At 42.4% G+C, this 22,358-nt stretch overlaps 1 protein-coding gene across 1 annotated transcript in view; it reads left to right on the top strand.

Annotated features, from left to right (window-relative positions):
- Pkhd1 (PKHD1 ciliary IPT domain containing fibrocystin/polyductin) overlaps positions 1-22,358 on the top strand; it is a 457,519-nt gene that overhangs the window by 23,896 nt on the left and 411,265 nt on the right. Inside the window, exons 7-21 of the mRNA XM_032899487.1 lie at positions 1,060-1,134; positions 2,335-2,399; positions 2,858-2,897; positions 3,852-3,922; positions 5,440-5,541; positions 6,236-6,331; positions 8,558-8,699; positions 9,222-9,336; positions 10,155-10,433; positions 11,637-11,726; positions 11,822-11,912; positions 13,032-13,174; positions 15,501-15,628; positions 16,252-16,427; positions 21,972-22,110. Coding sequence (XP_032755378.1) covers positions 1,060-1,134; positions 2,335-2,399; positions 2,858-2,897; positions 3,852-3,922; positions 5,440-5,541; positions 6,236-6,331; positions 8,558-8,699; positions 9,222-9,336; positions 10,155-10,433; positions 11,637-11,726; positions 11,822-11,912; positions 13,032-13,174; positions 15,501-15,628; positions 16,252-16,427; positions 21,972-22,110 — 1,752 coding nt within the window. The remainder of the gene's footprint in view (positions 1-1,059; positions 1,135-2,334; positions 2,400-2,857; positions 2,898-3,851; positions 3,923-5,439; positions 5,542-6,235; positions 6,332-8,557; positions 8,700-9,221; positions 9,337-10,154; positions 10,434-11,636; positions 11,727-11,821; positions 11,913-13,031; positions 13,175-15,500; positions 15,629-16,251; positions 16,428-21,971; positions 22,111-22,358) is intronic.

Below are 22,358 nucleotides of genomic sequence, written 5' to 3'. Positions count from 1 at the left end.
CTTCCTTCCTTCCTTCCTTCCTTCCTTCCTTCCTTCCTTCTTTCCTCCTTTTCTCTGAAAAGTAGAGACTGGGCCCTGTGTGAGCTGCACTGTAACTACACCCATGGGTTTTTCTTTTTGGTTCTTACCCTTCTCTCCCTATACCCTGAGGGTAAATTCTTCCTAAAGTGATACATAAGCACAAAAGTCCACTAACCTCTCTTTGAAGCTCGTTACTTCCCACCTGTTCATTCAGAAATCCTACTGGTGGGATGAGAGGGAACTGTGGGCTTAGTCACCAAACAGGGAAGGATGCATGAGCTCAGTTATTAAAAGCTGTGTAGCTGGTAAAGTTCTCTGGAGTGATTAGATGCGAACATGACTTTCTTCAATGGACACATTGGAAGTATAAAATGTTACTATGAAATCATCCATGCTGGAGAGAGGAAGACCAGAGTTCATGGGAAGCTATAAGCAACTGCTTGTCCCCAACAAGTCCAGTAACCATAGTGAGGATTTTTAAGGCAGAAGAAACATTATCTCACTATTTAACCAACTGCACAGAGTCTATACACAGTGTTTAAAATTTTCTTCACCCCAGAGTGAATGTCTTAGAGGCATTTCCTACAGCTTCTCCATCTCTTTAATTCTTCCCTCTATTTCTGACATTAAGAAGTTATCAACTTCTTTTTCTTTGTAAATTAAGAAGAGACTTTTACTGGAGATAGGAAATCTAATTGCATCCTTAGCCTGTGTGCAGACCTGTCTCAACCTCAATCTGGGCTCTTACTTTTAAAAGGAACAGCAGTGAAAATGCAAACTCTCCAATGTGCAGAGCAGCCAAGCATGGCCAGTATGGGGAAGGCTTTGTAAAATCTCCATGTGCAGTGTATGGGCCATGAGAGCACCTCTATTCCCTAGGAGAAAAGTTACAGTCTTTCACTGGCCCCTGCAATGGTACCCCATAGAACCAGAGGAGAAAGTTCGTAATGGTCTACCTCTTGGCAGCCATGTTTACTGGGAACATGGCACTATTGTTTCTTGTCTTTGTTTCTGTTTTTTTTTTGCCCTCTAATCCAGCCCATTAATCCTGGAAGCTGAAGGAGACAAATGGCTTACTCCTTGTTCTCTTGTAAACAGGAAGACAGGAATCTGGTGAGTATTTCTGTTGTTGTTATTGTTTTCTTGTGAATGTGTGTTCTTTCAGTTTCTCCCATATGACAACCGCATGCCCCTACATTCATCACTTCAAAAATAGGAATCATGAGTAGTAGTTTTCTCTATTTAGGCTTATTGGAAAAGATGAAAGTCTCGGTTATCAGTTGAAAATAAAAAGTAGAGGAGAATCTAAAGCCTTTTGGGAAAATGAGTAGGCAACACTTTCTAAAGTCATACCTTACACCAAAGCTTGTCCAATGGGTTATATTGAAGTTAGCAGTAATAGTGATATGTATGGTGATGAGCCTTCATTTGCAGATGAGACAGGGTTTCTCAGAGAGCAAGCAGCAGACTTGGGTCTGTATAACTAACCAATCTTTAGAACCCATGTACTAACCACTGTAACTATAATACCAGGAAAGCAAACAATGCCTGAGACGTGTTTTATTTTTCTTCTTTCCCCCTTTAATGTGCTTCTGGTATTCATGTTTGCATGTGCATGCTTATGCGTGGGCATGTATGTGTGAGGCTTCACATGTACATGTAGGTATGTTCAAATTAGATGTGTTGGAATCATAATAGATCTCTTTCCAACCCAATTCAAAGAGACAGGCCCTCTTAATCAGACTCAGCTAGCTATGAGTGGTCTTGCCCACACAAAATCACATCCTGAAATGTTTTAAAATGAATGTGTACATTCTCTAGATCATATAGCCCAAATATGGCTGGATTCTTACTTCACTGTCAACTAGGTGTATTAAACTTTCCTTTGAGCCTATTACAAGAATTGTGCGCTATGGCTTGGCTTGTTGGGATGAGTTTCTAGTGGAGCCAAATTCTATCCTATAGTTTCTTTCTAGTGTCTTCCTGTCTTTTTTCTGAGATTGCCTGTTTTTTTTAGATCATTTCTTGATAGGTTTTATTTTACTTGTCATAAAATAGATTTTGGGAAAGAGAAAACTAGACAGAAACTAGGAGTAAGTTACACTTTGTTTGTCACAGTGTATATTTGCCATGGGGCTTATGTAGTGACAACTCCAGTTAGCTTTATCCGGAGGATAACCATACTATAGATACAGTCAATACTTATTGGTTTCCTCTGGCTAATTTGACTTCTGTATGTTGCTTTCTTCAAAGAGCTGGGGAATTCTAAGCAGTCGTTTGCTTATTCTTACATCAGTATGTTTTTCTCCACAGTTTTCCCATCCAGGAGGAACATGGCCTTGGGACTGTGCAGTGTCGCGTGGAAGGCAATTATATTGGTCTGTTTTAGGACTATCATTTAAAAGAAAATAATTTCTTCCTTGGTATCCAGAAAAGGAAAACAAAATCACATTTCTCACATGGTATCATGTGAATGATAATAATTGCTACTGAAGTCACTTCTAAAAACACTACATAACTTCCATGCATACTGATTTAATTATCATGATCAGTAATTTTGCTTTACCAGTGACCGTGCTGGCAATATTAACCAGTGTGTGGGGATTTAAATCATATTTCATCTAAATCTAAGGCCCGCATTTCATTTGCCATACATGTGTCCATTTCTTCATGAAAGTCATAGTGGTAATTCTCTGAAATATTTACCTGGGTAACATGAAAGAAGGTGTAGGCTAGGACAGTAGTGATGGTGCTGGAGTTTTAGGCCTTGGGTAGCAATGTCCTGGCCCAGGAGAGTCCTGCACAGTCTTAACATGTGGATTTCTTTGTCTTTCAGGTTCCCAAAATATTAGTTTCTCAGTATTTAACAAAGGAAGGTGAGTAACTAGGGTAGACAAATCTGCCCGAGTCTTGTATTGTCTGTAACATCCTGTGTGCATCCTTTAACCTTTATAATTTACCCACACACCAGTAGGATAGAGCAAGCTTCCTAAACAGCCTGCATTTCTTTAACTTGAGAGAGCACTGTGGTCTGACTGACCTATGGGTATCGCAGATGTTTCAATGTTGGGATGACACAGAATCTTAAGAACTAGCCCTTAAAGTGCAGTGACTACAGCTGGTGTGTGTGTGTGTGTGTGTGTGTGTGTGTGTGTGTGTGTGTGTGTGTGTGTGTGTGTGTTGTGAGTGACTGTTTTCAGACACATGTTGTATCATTATAAGAATTGCCTTCTTCAAGAGGGAAAGAATTCATGTTTTACCATTTTTTTTTGGAGACACAGATAAATTAAGATTCTGCATTTCTGTATGTGCCTTACTTCTTTTTCTGGAAGATGTTTTTGTCCTTCAAAGTACATTCATTGTTTGATATTAATTTCATTGCGATTATATCAACACATTACATATGAATATATAGCTCAACGTATGTATTTGATTTCTCTTTCTCTAGTCTCAAGAAGCAAACCCTTATGCTGCATTGTAGTAATGTATTGTATCTATTGTAGGACTCTTCTGTGTCATTTATCTATTGAAGGAATCTACCTTATCTGTCTAGTAAACATTAGCTCAGTATTAGGCCCATCCACATTTCCTCCTGCATTTAACACTTCTGAAATCCTACAAAATAGAGATTATTCCAATTCTATCATTTTTTTCCTATGAGAATACAAGCTTGTATTTATTGATACTGCTTTTCGGTTATCAAAAGGATCTGGTGACCAAACTGTTAAATTTACTAGAGGTTCTTCAATGAACTCCTTTCAAGAAGCAGATTTATAAAGAAATGCAATTGTAGGTGACATTTTATCTGAAGCCTTTGCTTTCCTTTGGAGGTCGATGGTGCATAAGGAAGCCTGGCTGATCAGTGCTAAACAGGAACTGTTCCTGTACCAGACATACCCAGGTACTCTTTCCCTCCATCCTGTCTTCCTCATCCCTTCCCTACAGTGCACTCAAAGTTAGACACTCCTTTCTTATGGCAGTCTTTCTGTGACCATTAACACGACCCCTTCATTCTGGTTAAAGGTAATCTGCTTGTGTCTGTACCAGCTCTGGTGCTTAAAGTCTTGCACTGATCACCGACGTTCTGAGAAATCAGATGCTATAGTTCTTGCTCTTTCCTCACAGCTTGCATGCACACAAATGTAGATGCCGCAGCTCAATCACGCACTGTGATTGCCTCTTGATGCAAGCAAGAAATGAAGTAAACATGGCATGCATGAGGCTGACATCAGTGCAACACAGCGTACTGTTCTACAAACTTTCTATTTTAAAAAAGAGTGAGCATTATAAAAGTACAAAAAATAATAGGAATGGTATAATATAATAAGCAGATACAGGCAATTTAAATCACATATTATTATTAAATATAAATTATACATACTTGTGTTACATTTTTATTGAATTGCTAATACTTTATTATCATTTGGCATTTTCATAATTGTAGTTATTTTGCTTCCCATTCCCTTCTTTCTCCAATGGCTGTAGATTAGATTTATATTCACCAGCCTCATCACCACAAATACATGTGGTACGTATTGTATATGTCCTTACAGCAGCCTTGCTGATATCACTACATGACAAGGCTTCGGCAGCAGTACATTCTGATGGCACTACTGATAATACAGATATTGTTTGTAGATGCACTGTCGTCCAGTGGCTTTTGACTATATACAAAGAAGTTCAATTGCAGACATAAAGATATAGCCATAGATTAGATGAAACATAGAGGAGTTGTGTCTTCCTCTGTGTTCTGAAAAGTATCAGAAGGAAGGTGGAACTTAAAAATATAATGGGAGGGAGCTCAGAACAACCTATAACTTCAGCCTATAACCTATAACTTATAACCTATAACCTATAACCTATAATCTGATGTCATCTTCTGGCCTCCCTAAACACTGCATCCCCCCACCCCCATATCCACATAAGTAAAAAACATCTTTAACAAAAGGATAGTGTGGAATCCTTGAGGGTTTGTTTCACATTGCTGTAGGGGATTCAGCTTGAAGGAAGAGTGGGTAAGACATTGCATGCACCTGGGGAAGAAGCCTGCAGGGTGAGGAAGAACAAAGGACCATGGTAATGAAAAGTCTCAGCTAGTGCTTCCGTTGTCGAGTCTTCCCTGTGGTGTAACCTACTCTTCTCCCAGTGTTAAATTAAATCCTTAATGTGAAGAAACATACTTCATAAGAAAGCATAAGAGATGCAGAGCCTTTGCTGATAGCATGAGTGACCTTCCTAATAACCACTGATCTTATATAGTACATATTTAGTCTTTTTATTATTGTGTGCATTAAAAATGACTATTAGGAAAACTTCAACTGTTGCTTAACTTGCAGTGTAAGAATTAAGTGGTGGTGGTTTCTCTGGGTCACATCACATTATATATTTAGAGGCTTACATTTTTATAAACTCTTGCAGAAATCCACTCTGTGTTTCCAAAAGTTGGGAGCCTTGGGGGAAGAACAGACATCACTATTATTGGAGATTTCTTTGACCCTTCTGCCCGGGTTACCATTGCAGGTAATCATGCTAAAATGGCTGAAAATGGTTCAGTTTTAAATGCTGTAGGGTTTTTTTTTTTTTAATCTCTTATGGCTCATGGCTGTGAGGAGGAGCTATCTTACATTTGAAACATATGTATGTATGTATGTATGTATGTATGTATGTATGTATGTATTATGCGTGTATAGATGTGTACGTGTATGTTTGTATGTTTATGTGTCTGTGGTGTGTGTGTGTGTGTGTGTGTGTGTGTGGGTGTGTGAACATGTGCCACAGTGTTCCTGTGGAGGTCAGAGGGGAGCTCCCCATACTGAGCGCTTGGCTTCTTTGTCTTGAAACAGGGGTGCCCTGACACACTCACACTGCACTTACCCTCCCCACAGAGCAAGAGGGTCAGCACCTCCCTGTGGAATCGAATTGCTTTATCTGACTTGCTTGCTCATGGCCAGGAGCTGCTCCACACTCATCCCCTGTTGCACTGCACAGACTCTTTCCTGATCTCCTCTGTCAGGGCGACAACTTTTCCTACTATCCGGACTCCACCCCTTTCATCAGTTGGACCCCGTTCAGCCTTTTCTTCCATGTGCACATGGTGGCATGTGCAGCATTCATACATCCATGCATTCTTGGGGTGATGTGTTTGTGTGTGTGTGTGTGTGTGTGTTTATGTTTATTGACAGGTATACTTATGAGCTTTAAAAATTCTCCTTAGGCATTCCATGTGATATTAGACATGTGTCTCCCAGGAAGATTGAGTGCACCACCAGGGCTCCAGGAAATGGAGCAAGGCTCACTGCTCCCCAGGCAGGTAAGGAAATCACTAGGGCAGCTCAGTCAACTCACCACCATCATGTTTTGTTTCAAGGATCCAGGGACTAGAAGGAAACAGGCTTAAATTCTGTCTCAGCAGCGTGACTAATTGGATCCTTAGTGCTGTGGTCAAGCCTATCATATTGGAGTAGCTTAGCTTCATTGTGAGTGGCACAATATTCCTAGCCCCAGCCATGTGTCTAAGCATTAGACTTCAGGAAGAATATAACTGCCACCAAGACACCACAGCTACTGAATGCAATCCCCAAACTGCCTCTCTGCATTTGGTAGGGCGATTGCATGTTTTTTGGCCGAGGAGACAAGAGCAGTGGAGCATGCACTTTTGTGCTCATAGCAGCAGCAGCAGCAGGCAGGTCAGACAGTAAGGCACAATGGTGTATATTTAAATACTGTTTATTTCCCCTGTGGGCATTTTTCTGTTGATATCACAAATGGGTATGTGTGGTGACATGGCCACCAGCATCTGCTTCCAGTAGGCAGCAATGGAGGAGGCAAGGCAGCAGCTTCCACCTGTCCTTGTTTGTTTGAAGTGCCCACATTTTCTGCTAGGCATTGGCACTAGAGGCTCTAGTTCAGTTAAGGATAAGGAAGGTTGGCATGTTGCTCTGTCAAGAACCACAGGCTGCTGCTCTGTGCATGAGGCACTGACCTAATGCTCAAAGATGCTGTGAGTCAGTTCGAAAGGTGCAGCAATTATAAGCCAAATTGTTCTGCAGGAGTGAAACCTTCCTAAAGACAGTCCTTTACTGTGTAGAGAGAAATGCAAAGGTTTGTCTTGAGAATTCTGGAGCTCCCAGATTGCCAGCGTTTACTTAAGGAGAGCTCCCATCCAAGGAGATCAAAGTACTGAAATAAGTAAGGCAGAGAAAGTGTGTTTCCTGTGTCAGGAAACAGAAGGTGGTTCCCTTGTTGAGCATTTCCTGCTTTAGGTGCTTTAATGGTAGGATCATTTCCGGAAAGCAGCTGTTTGAGTAGGTGATGTCCCTTTTGAAAAGTTGTTGAAGTTTGTCCTATGGAACTAGGGCAAAACACCACTCAAAGTGGAACTTCTCCAACATGGCTGATTCTTGTCCTCAGGGGACAAGATGATATTAGCATCTTCTAATGAGTTCAAACCAGGGATGCAGTTCATCCTGCAGTGTACAGCACAGCCCAACAACAGAGATGCCCAGACTAAAATAACAACGGGACAGAGATTGGGGATCTCAGAGTTAAAGTGATTTTTTTCACATGCTTTGAATTCTCTATTTATCCCATATTTATGATCCACCTTAGGGGCTAATGAGCAACATTAGTAGTTTATAATAATAGTTATATTAGGTATCCTTTATTGAGTAATTACTCTATTTCCAAATGCTGTAGTCTTTGACTATTGTTTCTAGTTTTTATCAGCTCTATTTCGATATATGGGTGAATGGAGACTCAGGGTGTTGAGGAATGCCCCCAAACTTCGTGTCTAGTAAATGATAGATCTCGACTCTGAATACACAATTAAATACGTCTAGAAATTTAATGCTCATCCAAGATGACTGTCCAATATTAATCAAGATATGTATCCAATATCGATGCCCACTGCCTTTTGCCTCAAGGTTTGCTCAACATAAAGTGTAAATGAAAAAGTACAACATCAGTTAAAATATCACATAATAAAACTCTGCCACCAGTTGGCCTTGTGTGCGGGTCCACACATTGAGGTCATGATACTTGAAAACTTGAAGGACTAGCAGTTTTTCTGGGAAAAGGGAATTTTATGAAATATAACTTGCAGGCTGAATCAGGCCTTCAAGTTCATGTCCAACTTTTGAAGGCACAAAGGCAGGCAATTTCACACATTACTGCTACACCCGCCATCTTTCTGAACAGCAGTGTTTGTTCCTTCATGCCCTCTCCAGGATGTGGTCTTCTTCTGTGGCATGGTAGCTGAAAAGTCTTCCTCCTCTCCTCTTTCCTCCCTCTGAGAAAACCTCTCCTTAATATTTCTCATTAAGTTGGTCTTTCAAAGAATCTACCTTCTACCCAGGGACTTTTTTCTTTTTTTCTAGAAAATTCCTCTACAGTCTGTCACAGAACTACCCTGACTTGGTCTCTGGTGTCTCACCAACCCAGCAAGCATCTGCAATGCTGTTCACCCTGTAATTTGAGTGGGGTCTTTGCTGTGAGGAGGAACACTACCTGGTGGTTATGGGACATATGTGTTTTATAGGTAATCGAGGACTCCTTTTTGAAGTTGGAGATGCTGTTAAGGATGAGGAGCTGACTGAAGCCACCCCAGGGTACAGGTGGCAGATAGTTCCTAATGCTAGTTCTCCATCTGGCTTTTGGTCCAAGGAAGGGAGACCTTTCAGGTATGTTGTAAATTGGGAATCCATAGCAGGAGTATACTCGCTAATTGAGGCCAGCTAGGACACAGGGAGGAAAGCAATGATATTTCTAGGGGGTCATTTGTCACATGGGCCAGTTCAACAGGAGGAGTATTTGACAGCATTCTCAACCAGTGTTGGTCATTCTGTTGATCATATGACCTTTTGTTGGTATACAACCAAATACAGAGCAAAATGTGAAACCCATATTTCCTGTTACCCTAAATCTGCTATCTCAGCCAAACCTCCACATTGTCCTGAGCTATGCTTGTCTGAGAGATGATACAACTGCAAGGGGCTGTGTGCAAACTGCAAAGTAGGTGTGTGAGCGATGCCGAGACCAGTTTCTTTTTCTAGAAACTTCAGAATAATCCTGTGGTATAAGAGTCAGATTTTTTTCCTTGTCATTTCCATAATGAAGCGCCAAGTGCAGCAGCTGCTATATGCTGGGTCATTGATCCAGGCTTTGTTTAGCCTTAGCTGATCCTGTGTTCTTTCATGTTGCAGAGCACGGCTCAGCGGGTTCTTCATGGCTCCAGAGACCAACAATTACACATTCTGGATCCAGGCAGACAGCCAAGCTTTCTTGCGTTTCAGTTCTTCAGAGGAGCCAAGGATGAAGGTAACACCTTCTCTGGGTTATCTTCCCTTGGCTCGCCATCCTTTGCTCTTGAAAGAAGAAAGGGTCAAAGATAAAGCTTTCCTGTTCTATGGTTTCTATGGTTGACCATGGATACTAATTACTGGAAAGCAATTTGGATGACTGTAATGGTATTGTAAGCCCAGTATCATGCCACATTTTTACAGTCTTGCTAGTGGTATTTATCTCTGGGAAATATGCACAGCTCTACTTTCTAGATGAGAAAATTGAGGTTTTGGAGAAGTGTATGGTCTGTTCAGGATCACTTGAACAATAAGAGAAGAGTTCACGATTCAAAATCAGATTGGTTTGACCCTAAACCTTGTGCTTTCCCACTGTTTGAGCTAGCATTGTGTAGGAATGTTGTATCCGCCTTTAGAAAGCTACCAGCATTCCTTGCTTGTGCCTTTGGCAGAGACCCACAATGTCCTTAGTCTGCTTTCTGAGACTGGCCTGCTGGAGAAAGTCATGGGTTTTGATGAGCTAGTGCCATTCAAGGTCTTTTGAGGGCTTAATACTATCTTTTGACAGCATCTTGCAGACATAGGGTATCAGGACAGGGGCTTTTCCCCAATAAAACTTACAAGTTCTAACTCAAACATGATGCACTTGAGAGAGAGAAAGGAAGAGGAGTGGAGAAGAAAACATAGCCACAGAGCCACAGTGAGTGGGCTAAGTTGTTGGAAAAGCGACGATTACTTAAAAATGTCATGTTGGTAGCTTTTCAGATGCTCATTATTTGAGAACAAAGTGCGTAGAAGATTCATAGTGTTGACTCTGATTGGCTTATTTGGGCGCAGGTAGAAGTGGCTTCCATTGCAGTTGGCACTGCTGACTGGTTTGACTCTTGGGAGCAGAACGGGAATGAAGGGAGCTGGCACCAGAAGACAAATAAGCTGGAGCTGCAGGGCGGAGCCCAGTACTACTGGGAAGCAGAGCAGCATGGGATAGCTCCCAGCAGGGGGATGAGAATTGCTGTCCAGATCCACAACACCTGGCTGAATCCAGATGTGGTCAACACTTACCTTCTGGAGAAACACCAGATCCGAGCCCAAGCCCAGAGACTTCCAGAAATACAGGTTTGTGTGTCTTTCTAGTACCACAGGAAAGCGAGCCATGGGAAGAGTAGAGCCTTCCTCAGTAGAACGGCTGGCAGAGAATAAGGAAACCTTAGGCACAATTGCATTTCCTCTGCCACAGATATAGAATATAGGGTGTAAAGAATAAAATTCCTTTTTTCTCTTCTTTTTTTAAAATTTTTAAACGCTATCTATTTATGTGTATGTGTATGCGGGTTCCAAGGCCTAGTGCCTATGGAGACCAGAAGAAGGTCTTTTCTTCTGTGAGGGTGTGAGGTTCCTTGGAACTGGAACTGGAATTATGATAGTTGTGAACCACCATGTGGCCACTGGGGATTGAAACCAGGTCTTCTGAATAAGTAGCCATTGATCAACTTTCCAGCCTCAGCATTGCCCCCCCCCCTGTCCTGGGCCTTATTCCTCCAAGTACAGTTAAGGGTCATTTGCACAGAGATACACATGGACACACACACACACACACACACACACACACACACACACACACACACCATTCTGTGTTCTAATCTGTCAAGGTTGTATTGAGTCTTTTGGTTGTGCCTTGTGTCTTTGTTGAGCAACTTTAATATACCTTCTGTTGTTGTTCACTTTTTCTATTCGGAGGTCAATGAATGTGGACTCCACTTTCTGCTGCTTCTGGTTAAGTAGTAACAGGAGCATAAGGAACCACCAAGAAAAGCAGAAGAGGGCAAATGATTCCTGAGTCCTACTTCAGGATGAAAGCGTAATGTGTTCAGAAGTGCACATCTGCTGGGAGCACAATAGAGATGGGTTGAGCCCTGTGAGGGAGGAGTATGGGATGTGCTGGCTTCTGCCTCTCGGGCCGCTCCTTCAGAGGAAGCATTTGCTGAGAAGTTTTAGAAGAGAGGTGGGCAGTGGTCACCATTATGTCACGTGCTCTCGAAAGTGTGACTTGCAGTGGCCACTTTTATGTCAAGTATTCTTGAAAAGCACAGCAGATAAATATGGACCCAATCAATTACGTTGTTCCAAGGAAAGTTTTATTTGATGGTGACACACTGTTTTCCAGAGATTTCTAGACCATGTGTATTTAGAAAAGTGAAACTGTAGTAAGATGGAAACAGTCTGCTGAGGAGCTGTGTGAGAGAAAATAGAGTCTCTAGACAGACTCTATGACTGAAAGTCTGTGTGCATCAGTGAATTTCGCCTCTCTTGATTTTTTAGGTGTTGAACATGTCAGGTAAAGGAAACTTTTTCCTTACTTGGGGCAATGTCTCCAGTCAACCAGTTCCTGCAAATGCCACAGCCCAACAGGTGAGGGTCTTCTAATAATGAAGGTAAGCATGGGGATTTTAGGGGTGGCCTTTCGGCCTGATGTTCGAATGACCATATTTCATTCATCTCCATAGATCCAAACCATCATCGAGGAGTTGCTGGTGGTGAAATGCAATCTGGTACCCCTTTCAGCTCGAGTTCTCCTCTGGCTTGGATTTGAGCAAGGTGGCTCCTGGGTCGATCAATTCTGGTCCTTTCTTCTATTACTGCCTTCCTTTTCTGGAACATAGGAACAATCTCTACTTCTTGACCAAAGGGCTAAGAAAGCCAAATAAGAGCATGGTCACTGGATCTGGATGGAGTAGAGTGGCCAGGAGAGAAGCTTTGCATCAGGGAGGGAGATGATTGGGTTTTCTTCTTGGCAGTTCAATGGTGAGAAACACCAGCTAGAGAGTTAGAAACACCAAGTAGGGAGAAGAAATAAGGTATGTATGGCAGTAGTAACTGTTAACAGAAATCTTGTTTAGTTCAAAATTGATTTTTGTTGGTGTGATGGTGGAGATCAAACTCCAAGACCTTGCATATGTTCCACACAAGGTCTTTGATTGAGCCATACTGACTCCTTGTTAGTTAGATATGATATCACTGAGTTGTTCAGATTGGCCTTGAACTTGTGACCCTCCTCCCTCAGCTTCCCCAGTAGCTGGGACTACAAGCATGCATCACCATTTCTAGCTGATACAAGAGAATTATTATATAAGAATATAGACAAAAATATTAAAATATGCTAAATGTGCTTTATTACTCTCCCCCATCACCAGCCAATGCATTCTAAAAACTATTCTTAAAGTGAAGTAAAGTTTCATTGAGGGGCTATGGAAATGGATCAGTGGTTAAGAACATTACCCCTCTTGCAGAGGGAACAGGTTTGATACCCAGCATGCAGTTCCAAGTGAGTGATCTGATACCCTCTTTTGACTCACAGCTACTGCTTTCTACATGCACATAGTACATATAGTCAGGCACACATAAATATAAAATAAATTGATAAATAAATATTTTTCTATTGCTATTTCCCCTTTACTTGCTTCTCAATATCATATCTTTTTCATATGCAGTTCGTATCATTACACACAGAGAAAATAGTATCAGTATTCTATGTTCTGAGGCAGCCAAAAAGGGTTTTTCTTAACTAGAACCTTCCATTGGGGTGGGGGGTACAAGGTCTATGAATTCCTCTCATCTCTCTCTCTAGGCTGAGTGACCAATGTTACTGTTCATTTCCTGTCCATAGACTGTTGTGTTTCATGACGTTGCCTGTGTTCCTATTTGAATTATGTCCAGGCTTAGATGGAGCCAGGTCTGATGGGGTCCTCACCAGTTCAACCGAACCCTTCTGTGGCAGATTCAGCCTTGGTCAACTTCGACATCTTATCCTAAGCCCTGGGGCTGCCAGTAAGGGCTATCAGCTGGATCGATACCCGTATGTGAGTGTCCATCCTCACGTCTCCGGGCTTGGCAGGTTGGGATTATTCCTTAGGCGTGAAACTAAAATAACGGAAGCACAAGAGAATGACTTCAGTGATTTGTAGAGTGAGTTTTGAGCTGATGTTTTAAATTTCGTGGCTACATCTCCAGGCTCCTAGTTTTATATTGATGCCCGAGAAGTTTACTGTTAGCTAGAAGGCCTATGGAGGCCTATTTGTTCAGATGTTTTCTTTGCTTTCTAAGCTTGAGAAAAACTACAGATATTGCAGATGGACTTTGATTTGGAAGCCAAACTCTACATCCTGTGTGCTCTTACTGCCTTACTGAAGTACAACATGTCTTAACTTACTCATCTCTACAACAGTTAATGTTGTGGGCCGGCTCTCATGTGGTGACGATCAATATAATATAGTAAAATATTTTGCAGCAGAGAGGACTCAGTCGAGGGTAGTTATCATTTTCGTTATTGCAACGAATGTAAATAACTAGTGAACGGATGGACATGCCTGCTCCCTTTTCTATTTATGTAATTAAAAAAGTCATACATAAGTACTGTGTTTACATACATTTCACTCTTCCCTCTCCATATTCCAACTCTTCTTGTGTTCCCTTACTCCCTCCCAAATTCATAACCTTTTCTGTTAATTATTACACACACACACACACACACACACACACACACACACACACACACAGGCACATACTTCCTTCAGAATTCATTTAGTATTTCCTATGTGTATGTATGTTTGGAAATGACTACCTAGGACTGGGTAACCTATCAGCAGGCTGGTCCCTGAAGAAGACGGATTTTCCGTCTCTCATAAGCCCTTAATTGCCTGTGAGGTCTCCGTCATCCACATTTGGAAGGGGACCTGGCCTTGCCATTCTGCAGGCCCTTTTCAGGCTACTGTATTGGGATTACACAGGTACAGCTTCCCAGTCAGATATAAAAGATACCATCCTGTGGCTGATCCTGTGGTCCTCTGGCTCTTAACATCTCTCTGCCCCCTGCTCCAAAAATGTTTCTCGAGCCTCAGGTGTAGGGGTTGTGCCATGTTGTAGATACCAGGTTGGAACCCCATGGTCATTTTTCCGCACTTTTGACTAGTTGTGGATTTCTGCGGTGGCCTGTGTCTGCAGCAGGAAGATTCTCCTTTGATTAGGGATGGGAGCTATTGGTGGTATAAGGACAATTATTTAGAATGCATAATTATAAATAAATGATCATTTTAATTATTACACAATAATTACACTGGTTTAGGAACGTTAATCCAATTCTTGAAAACCAATTTTTTTTTAAATGATTAGATGTGTATAGGTATTTTTTCTGTATGTATTTGCATATGTGTATTGGTAACTATGGAAGCCAGAAACAGGTGTCAGCTTCCTTGGAACTGGATTTACAGATGGTTGTGAGCCACCATGAGGATGCTGTGAATTAGACCCACGTCCTCTGAGAGATCTACCGTAGGTCTTAAGTGATGAGCCATCTCTCCAGCCCCTCTTGATCACTTCTTACATTCTTGGTTTTGTACCCTCTCCATCTTCATAACAGGTGCAGCTCCTTGGTTCTGGAAACCAAAGTCAGTGTGTATGGGATAGCAGAGTTCATGATAATCTGCATTCTTCCTAGTTGAGCTTTAATGGGAATTGGGTTAAGAGACTCAGGTCAGGGAGTCATCCATCTTTAACCTCTTCTCTATTGCAGGCGGATTCTGGTGGGCACATTTGCCCTTTAGGAGAGAGTTTGAAATGCAGAGAAATATTTTTACTTGTCACAATGGGAGGATTGTTATTGGCACTTAGTAAGCAGAGTGCAGGGATGCTGTTAAATGTCCCATACTGTAAAAGACAGCTTTCTCAATGGTTACTCTGCTCTCTCAAAGGCAAGAATGAAGAGGTTAGAAATGCCTCATGCCAATTACTTTTGATTTGGAATCAAGTTTAGAAATCAGGTATGCTGGGAATGAAAGTAGAAGAAAGGCTAGGATAGGATCAGTGATTTGCCGAAGGTGTCTGGGTTAAAGCAGGGATTTTGTAATTGATGTTCTTTAAAGTCCTTATTGCTGGGCATAGTACTGAACATTGAAAAAAGCCCTCCATTGATTATCATTATTATTTGGTCTCAGAGAAAGTAGCTACTGTTTTATTTTCTGGCTTCATTGATGAAGTCAAGAGCAAGGCTTTATGCTTCCTGCTAGACTGGAAGCTGGAGGAATACAGCACCTAGACTCTTGCATATCATGCAGCAAGCTCTCCTCACATAGTGTCTGAATTGAAGCTTCTGGCAATGTATACTGAAGGGCATATTTGGTGTATCCACAGTTGTGCCTTGCATACAGAGGTCACATGAACAGGACCCTGGACATGACTGTTTCTTTCCTATTTGGCTTCCAAAATGTCATGAAGAATATCACCTGTGACTGGAGTCTGATGGAACCCCATCCTGAGAGGTAACCATGATGGGAAGGTGTTGGTGGATTCTGCCTCCTAGGGGCTGGATCAGTTGTCTTGGAGAAAATGGTCCATGTGAGACACCGAGTATTCCATTTGACCCTTAGATACTGACTCGGGGCTTTGAAATTATTCTATCTGACAAAGCAGTTTCACATAAGCGAAGGAGTCTGACAGAATCCTAGCATCCCACTTAGGATGGAATGTTCAAGATATTCTTTGATGTGAGAGACGAGGAGCTTGAGGCCCCAAGAATCTGCACTTCACTTAAGTGCATCCCGCTAGTGGGTCAGTAATAGAATCAAGGCAACCTGCTCCATTGATTCTGTTCTCTATCCAGAAGTTTCTCCAGGGTCTTGAAGTTGTTTTAAACTCCAATGAGCCAATAATACCTGTATGGTCCTATGGTTAGAGCCTGGCATGAAATCTGTTTAAGATGCATAATTACATTGTTACTTGGACATGCTGCTGATGCCTAGTGTCTTGACTGCCTGATGACTTCTTATCCACTGATTTTGTACATGAAGGTGGGCTGAGCCCAGGGTATAGGGGACCCTTAGATTCAGGCCTTAAGAAGGCCTGAAGGCCTTACCCATCAGCTCCTTCCACTCTGCTTTGACAGCTGGCACTTTACTTGCATTAACCTCTGGGACACATGTGTACGTCATTCTGAGGAGGTCCAGTCTTCTCTGGCAAACACCCCATTGCTGGTTCATCGGATCGACATCGTCCCTGTGGTTCCAGAGGCAGGCTTGCTCTATGTGGATGAAATTATTCTTGCAGATACCAACGTAACAGGTGATCACTGCATCTGCTGTTCTCTTGGGCTTGCCTGTCAAATGCTATCTCAAACTTTCATACTAATTATTGCTTTCCCCCCTCCCTCAAAGGAAAGAATGGGTGATTCTTCAATTTGCTTGCCCTGGTTTGAAGGCAGATGGGGTTGAGAGGGTGTGCTCTTACTTCGGTGTCTCCCTAGATAGTTTTTCTGTTTCTCTCTGTCTCTGTCTTCTGTTTATTTCACCGTTTCATCTTGTTTTTTTGTGCTTGTACTCCCACTCCCCACGTTATGACTTTCTGGCTTGGAAGATTTGTTCTCCTCATAAGAAAAATGGGTACAAAATAAAGTACCTCGGTGTGACTCTAACCAAGCAAGTCAAAGATCTGTATGATAAGAACTTCAAGCCTCTGAAGAAAGAAATTGAAGAAGATCTCAGAAGATGGAAAGATCTCCCATGCTCATGGGTTGGCAGGATTAATATAATAAAAATGGCCATTTTACCAAAAGGGATTTACAGATTCAATGCAATCCCCATTAAAATACCAATCCAATTGTTCAGAGAGTTAGACAGAACAATTTGCAAATTCATCTGGAATAACAAAAAACCCAGGATAGCTAAAACTATCCTCAACAAAAAAAGACTTCTGAACTCAAGCAGTATTACAGAGCAATAGGGATAAAAACTGCATGGTATTGGTACAGAGACAGACAGACCAGTGGAATAGAATTGAAGACCCAGAAATGAACCCACACACTTATGGTCACTTGATATTTGACAAAGGAGCCAAAACTATCCAATGGAAAAAAGATAGCATTTTCAGCAAATGATGCTGGTTCAACTGGAGGTCAGCATGTAGAGGAATGCAGATCAATCCATTCTTATCACCCTGTACAAAGCTTAAGTCCAAGTGGATCAAGGACCTCCACATCAAACCAGATACACTCAAACTAATAGAAGAAAATGTGGGGAAGAGTCTCGAACACATGGGCACTGGAGAAAATTTCCTGAACAAAATACTAATGGCTTATGCTCTAAGATCAAGAATCAACAAATGGGATCTCATAAAACTACAAATCTTCTGTAAGGCAAAGGACACTGTTATTAGGACAAAACTGCAACCAACAGATTGGGAAAAGATCTTTACCAATCCTACAACTGATAGAGGGCTCATATCTAAAATATACAAAGAACTCACGAAGTTAGATGGCAGGGAGACAAATAACCCTATTAAAAATGGGGTTCAGAGCTAAACAAAGAATTCACAGCTGAGGAATGCCATATGGCTGAGAAGCACCTAAAGAAATATTCAATATCTTTAGTTATAAGGGAAGTGCAATTCAAAACAACCCTGAGATTTCACCTCACACCAGTGAGAATGGCTAAGATCAAAAACTCCGGCGACAGCAGATGCTGGTGAGGATGTGGAGAAAGAGGAACACTCCTCCATTGTTGGTGGGATTGCAGACTGGTGCAACCATTCTGGAAATCAGTCTGGAGGTTCCTTAGAAAATTGGACATTGAACTACCTGAGGATCCAGCTATACCTCTCTTGGGCATATACCCAAAAGATGCTCCAACATAGAACAAAGACACATTATTCACTATGTTCATAGCAGCCTATTTATAATAGCCAGAAGCTGGAAAGAACCCAGATGCCCTTCAACAGAGGAATGGATACAGAAAATATGGTACATCTACACAATGGAATACTACTCTGCTATCAAAAACAACGACTTTATGAAAATCATAGGCAAATGGATGGAACTGGAAAATACCATCCTGAATGAGGTAACCCAATCACAGAAAAACACACATGGTATGCACTCATTGATAAGTGGTTATTAGCCCAAATGCTCGAATTACCCTAGATGCATAGAACACGTGAAACTCAAGAAGGATGACCAAAATGCGAATGCTTCACTCCTTCTTTAAAAGGGGAACAAGAATACCCTTGGGAGGGAATAGAGAGGCAAAGTTTAGGACAGAGGCTGAAGGAATGCCCATTCAGAGCCTGCCCCACATGTGGCCCATACATATACAGCCATCAAAGTAGATAAGATGGATGAAGCAAAGAAGTGCAGGCCGACAGGAACCAGATGTAGATCTCTCCTGAGAGACACAGCCAGAATATGGCAAATACATAGGCGAATGCCAGCAGCACACCACTGAACTGAGAATGGGACCCCCGTTGAAGGAATCAGAGAAAGGACTGGAAGAGCTTGAAGGGGCTGGAGACCCCATATGAACAGCAATGCCAACCAAGCAGAGCTTCCACGGACTAAGCCATTACCTAAAGACTATACATGGACTGACCCTGGGCTCTGACCTCATAGGTAGCAATGAATATCCTAGTAAGAGCACCAGTGGAAGGGGAAGCCCTTGATCCTGCCAAGGCTGAACCTCCAGTGAACATTATTGTTGGGGGGAGGGTGGTAGTAGTAGGAGGATGGGGAGGGGAACACCCATATAGAAGGGGAGGGGGAGGGATTAGGTGGATGTTGGCCGGGAAACGGGGAAAGGGAATAACAATTGAAATGTAAATAAGAAATACCCAAGTTAATAGAGATGGAGGAAAAAAAAGAAAAATGGGTACAACAAAGATTATACTAATAAAGTCATCGAGAGTAACCAATGATTAATATAAAGTTACCCTTTACAATGATTAATGTAAAAATCCAAGGAAGTACTTAAAATACATAAAAATTGTGATTGTTATTCTGTTAGGCCAGCAGGGTATTTCCCTCTCCTTTGGCCACAGTATCTGTCACATACAGTGATAGAAACAATACTCAGAATTCACTTCTATGTACGGTCTAAAGGTATGGTCTATGACTTTCTGGATAGATAGCCGGTGCTGCAGGGACAGACTCCCGCTACAGAATCTGAGTTCAGTTCTGATTCTTTCCCCACAGAGTCTCCTCTACCCTCTCTTGGGGATAGTGTTCTCCTCTGACAGTGCTGGCTACTGTTCTTCAGGACACAGGGCTCCGTGATGAATCTCACTCATGTTGGCCCTGCATAAGCACTGATGGCCAAGGCTGATGGTCCAGGTTCTCTCAGGGCTGCCAGTCTCCCAACCTTTGCTCCCTTTCTTATTCTGTCAAGTTTGTTTCTTATGACTTTGGGCTCAGTCCTTCCCTATTTCCGAGCTTTCCAGTCTGTGGAGAGAGAAGATGGCATGGTCTCTTGTAATTTTATTTACAAAATGTGCAACTTTTGAGCCTTTCTCCTAGAAGTTGCAGACCCAAGGGTAAGAGAGATTGCAGATGGCTCATGAGAGGAAGATCCGCTTTGAAATCGTATCACCCTTTTAAATTTAAATTTTATTTTTATTTATTATTTATGTGTGTGTGCACGTGTGTGTATATGCCATGGTGTACTTGTGGAGTCAGAGGACATTTTCGTGAGTTGTTTCTCTCTGTCTGCCTTTGAATCATTTCTGGGCTTTGAACTCAGATCTCCAGGCTTGCATGGCAGGTGACTCTCCCTAATGCTAAGTCATCTTGGGATTCCCCTCTTAAATTTTTTTCTATCGTCTTTGATGTACATGAAAACCCCGTATTTTGTATTTTGTTGTCCCTGTTGGTTTAAGTGTTCTTTGAATAGTTGGGGCACACTGAGCCACTGCTAAGTGTCCAGACTTTTCTTTGACACACCGGAAAATGATGCTATTTTGATGCTGGTTGAGAGGATGAACCATATTTGCTGGTGTCTAAAAGAACAGCTCGAGAGCTTTTGTCATCCCTAGTACTGCCCAGATTTTTCAGAGGGTCAAGCCAGTCAGGGTTCCACAGTCTAACCATGTTAGGGAAGCTCTAGACGAGATAGCAGGTGCCATTTTGCTTCCTCCTCTCTCCATTGTATGTTACTCTCTCACTTGAAACCAGTGGTTCTCAACCTGCAGACAGTGACCACATGGGGGCCACAAATCAGATATCCTGCCTATCAGATACGGCACAAATCATAACAAAATGAAATACAGTTATGAAGTAGCAAGGGAATAATTTTGTGGTTGGGAGCTCACCACAATATGAGGAACTGCATGGAAGGGTGGCCGCGTTCAGAAGGTTGACACTGGATGTCATCCTTCTCAGTGTCCTTTCTCACTGCCCTCACCTTTTCCCACGAAAGCTCTGTAGATGTAGACTCATCCAGGGGTGAGGTAATGAGGGTAGCGGGGAGAGCGAGGTGTGGACTAGAAAGAAGGCTGGGATTGGTGGAGCAGTTTCCTTCCTTCCTTGTCAGGTTGCTCTCCTGGCATCCCCGAGAGTTTTAGTTAATGGCAATGTATATTACATAATTGAGCTCAATTGTCATGATTAACAATACACTGTCCATCGATCAATATAATATGTGTTCATATTATTAAGCTTAATGTCCTCTCTGGAAGTTCTTTGTATCCACAGTGGTAACTTCCATCACCACCACCACCACCACCACCACCACCACCACCACCACCACCACCATCATCATTTCATGTAGTTCTCAAAAGCACCTGAGGCTGTCCTGTCCCCTCTAGTCTATGTCTGAGGAAATCAGGCCAAGAGGGGTGATTGTCAAAGCTGGGATGTGGGGGAGGGAACAGAACCCAGAGTTTCCCGACACCGTCTCCTCAGCAGGGCTCGTAATCACATGGAGCACCTACTATGTGCCAGTGTTGCAGTGCGAACACTGCATGGTGGCATATGCCTTAAATCTCAGCACTGGAGAGGCTGAGATGGGCAGACCTCCGTGAGTTCAAGGCTGGCCCGGTCTTGCACAATACGTCCCATGATATCCAGGGCTATGTAGTGAGATCCTGTCTCAAACAAACTCAAGCAAACAAGGAAAGAAGTGGGCACGGGGGACAAGTATATTATTGCAGTTGAACTCTTCGTCATCTGAACTACATGAAAGCTGTCTTTTACCCACTGGCCAGCAGGAAGGCAAAGGAGACTGAAATACTCTGTGGCCACTGAGGTGTGCAGTCTTTCCAAACTTCCTGCAGTGAAGATTTGTCTCAGTCACTCAGGTCATGATCCTTGGTTTAGAAATCTGATCATTGGGGAGCTTGTGTTGATGAGCAGAGTGGGAAAGCCAGGGATTGAATTTGTGTGTTTCTGTGCACACATCACTTCACACTATGAACAAACACTTGGGTAGCACCGTTAGTACATCCTTCAGGGGCATGGCGTTCCATCTGTCTGTGCGCCACTAAAGTTTCCAAGGCTGTGGGAAGGGGTAGCTCTTACCTGCACAATAGAATGTAGGGGTGTTCTAGGAGGTGTTTGGCTGGTGGGAGTTTATTTTATTTTATTTCATTTTTTTTTGTATTTTTTTCTATGGAGTTGATCTTCATCTTCTTAAATGATCTTTGCATTTCCCTCTCAGTGATAATCTGAATGTAATTCCCCAGCCCCCTGTGCTTCTCGGATGGTAGTAGGTGGAAAGAGATCCAGTCTTTATGTGTGCTTGGAGATCTGAGTGACTCAGCCATTTCCAGGTAGAATTTTCCCCTTTCTGAGTCTCTATCTTGAGTTATATGGCCCTAACTCGCGTTATATGGATCCCTGGTTTCTAGTTTCTCAAGCCGATTCTGGAGTAGCCGGCCCAGGTGGGAATGTGGTGGAGTCAGTGTCTGTGGTGGGAGTCCCTCCAGTCTACAGCATAGCCTCTTGGTTGGCAGGATGTGGCTCAGAACTCCCTCTCATCACTGCATGGTAAGGAGTGGTTTTCCTACACGGGTCCCTCTTTGGTAGCCACAGAAGGCTCTGTGCACATAGGCACAGCTTTTATCGGGGTGAGAAAACTCCATAGTTTACTGTTAAAGGCACTGGTCTCATCTCGAGTTTGCTGTATGGGTCTCAGATGGAGATTTTGTTTACAGACAAATTGCTGGGACTTGGTAGGCTTGGGGTAGGGTCTTCTGAAACTTGCATTTTCAGGGATCTAGTGGTGCTGATTTATC

This window comes from Rattus rattus, chromosome 4 (genome assembly GCF_011064425.1).
Source record: "Rattus rattus isolate New Zealand chromosome 4, Rrattus_CSIRO_v1, whole genome shotgun sequence".
In the NCBI taxonomy this organism is placed as follows: Eukaryota; Metazoa; Chordata; class Mammalia; order Rodentia; family Muridae; genus Rattus; species Rattus rattus.
This window is presented reverse-complemented; position numbering and strand designations above follow the sequence as displayed.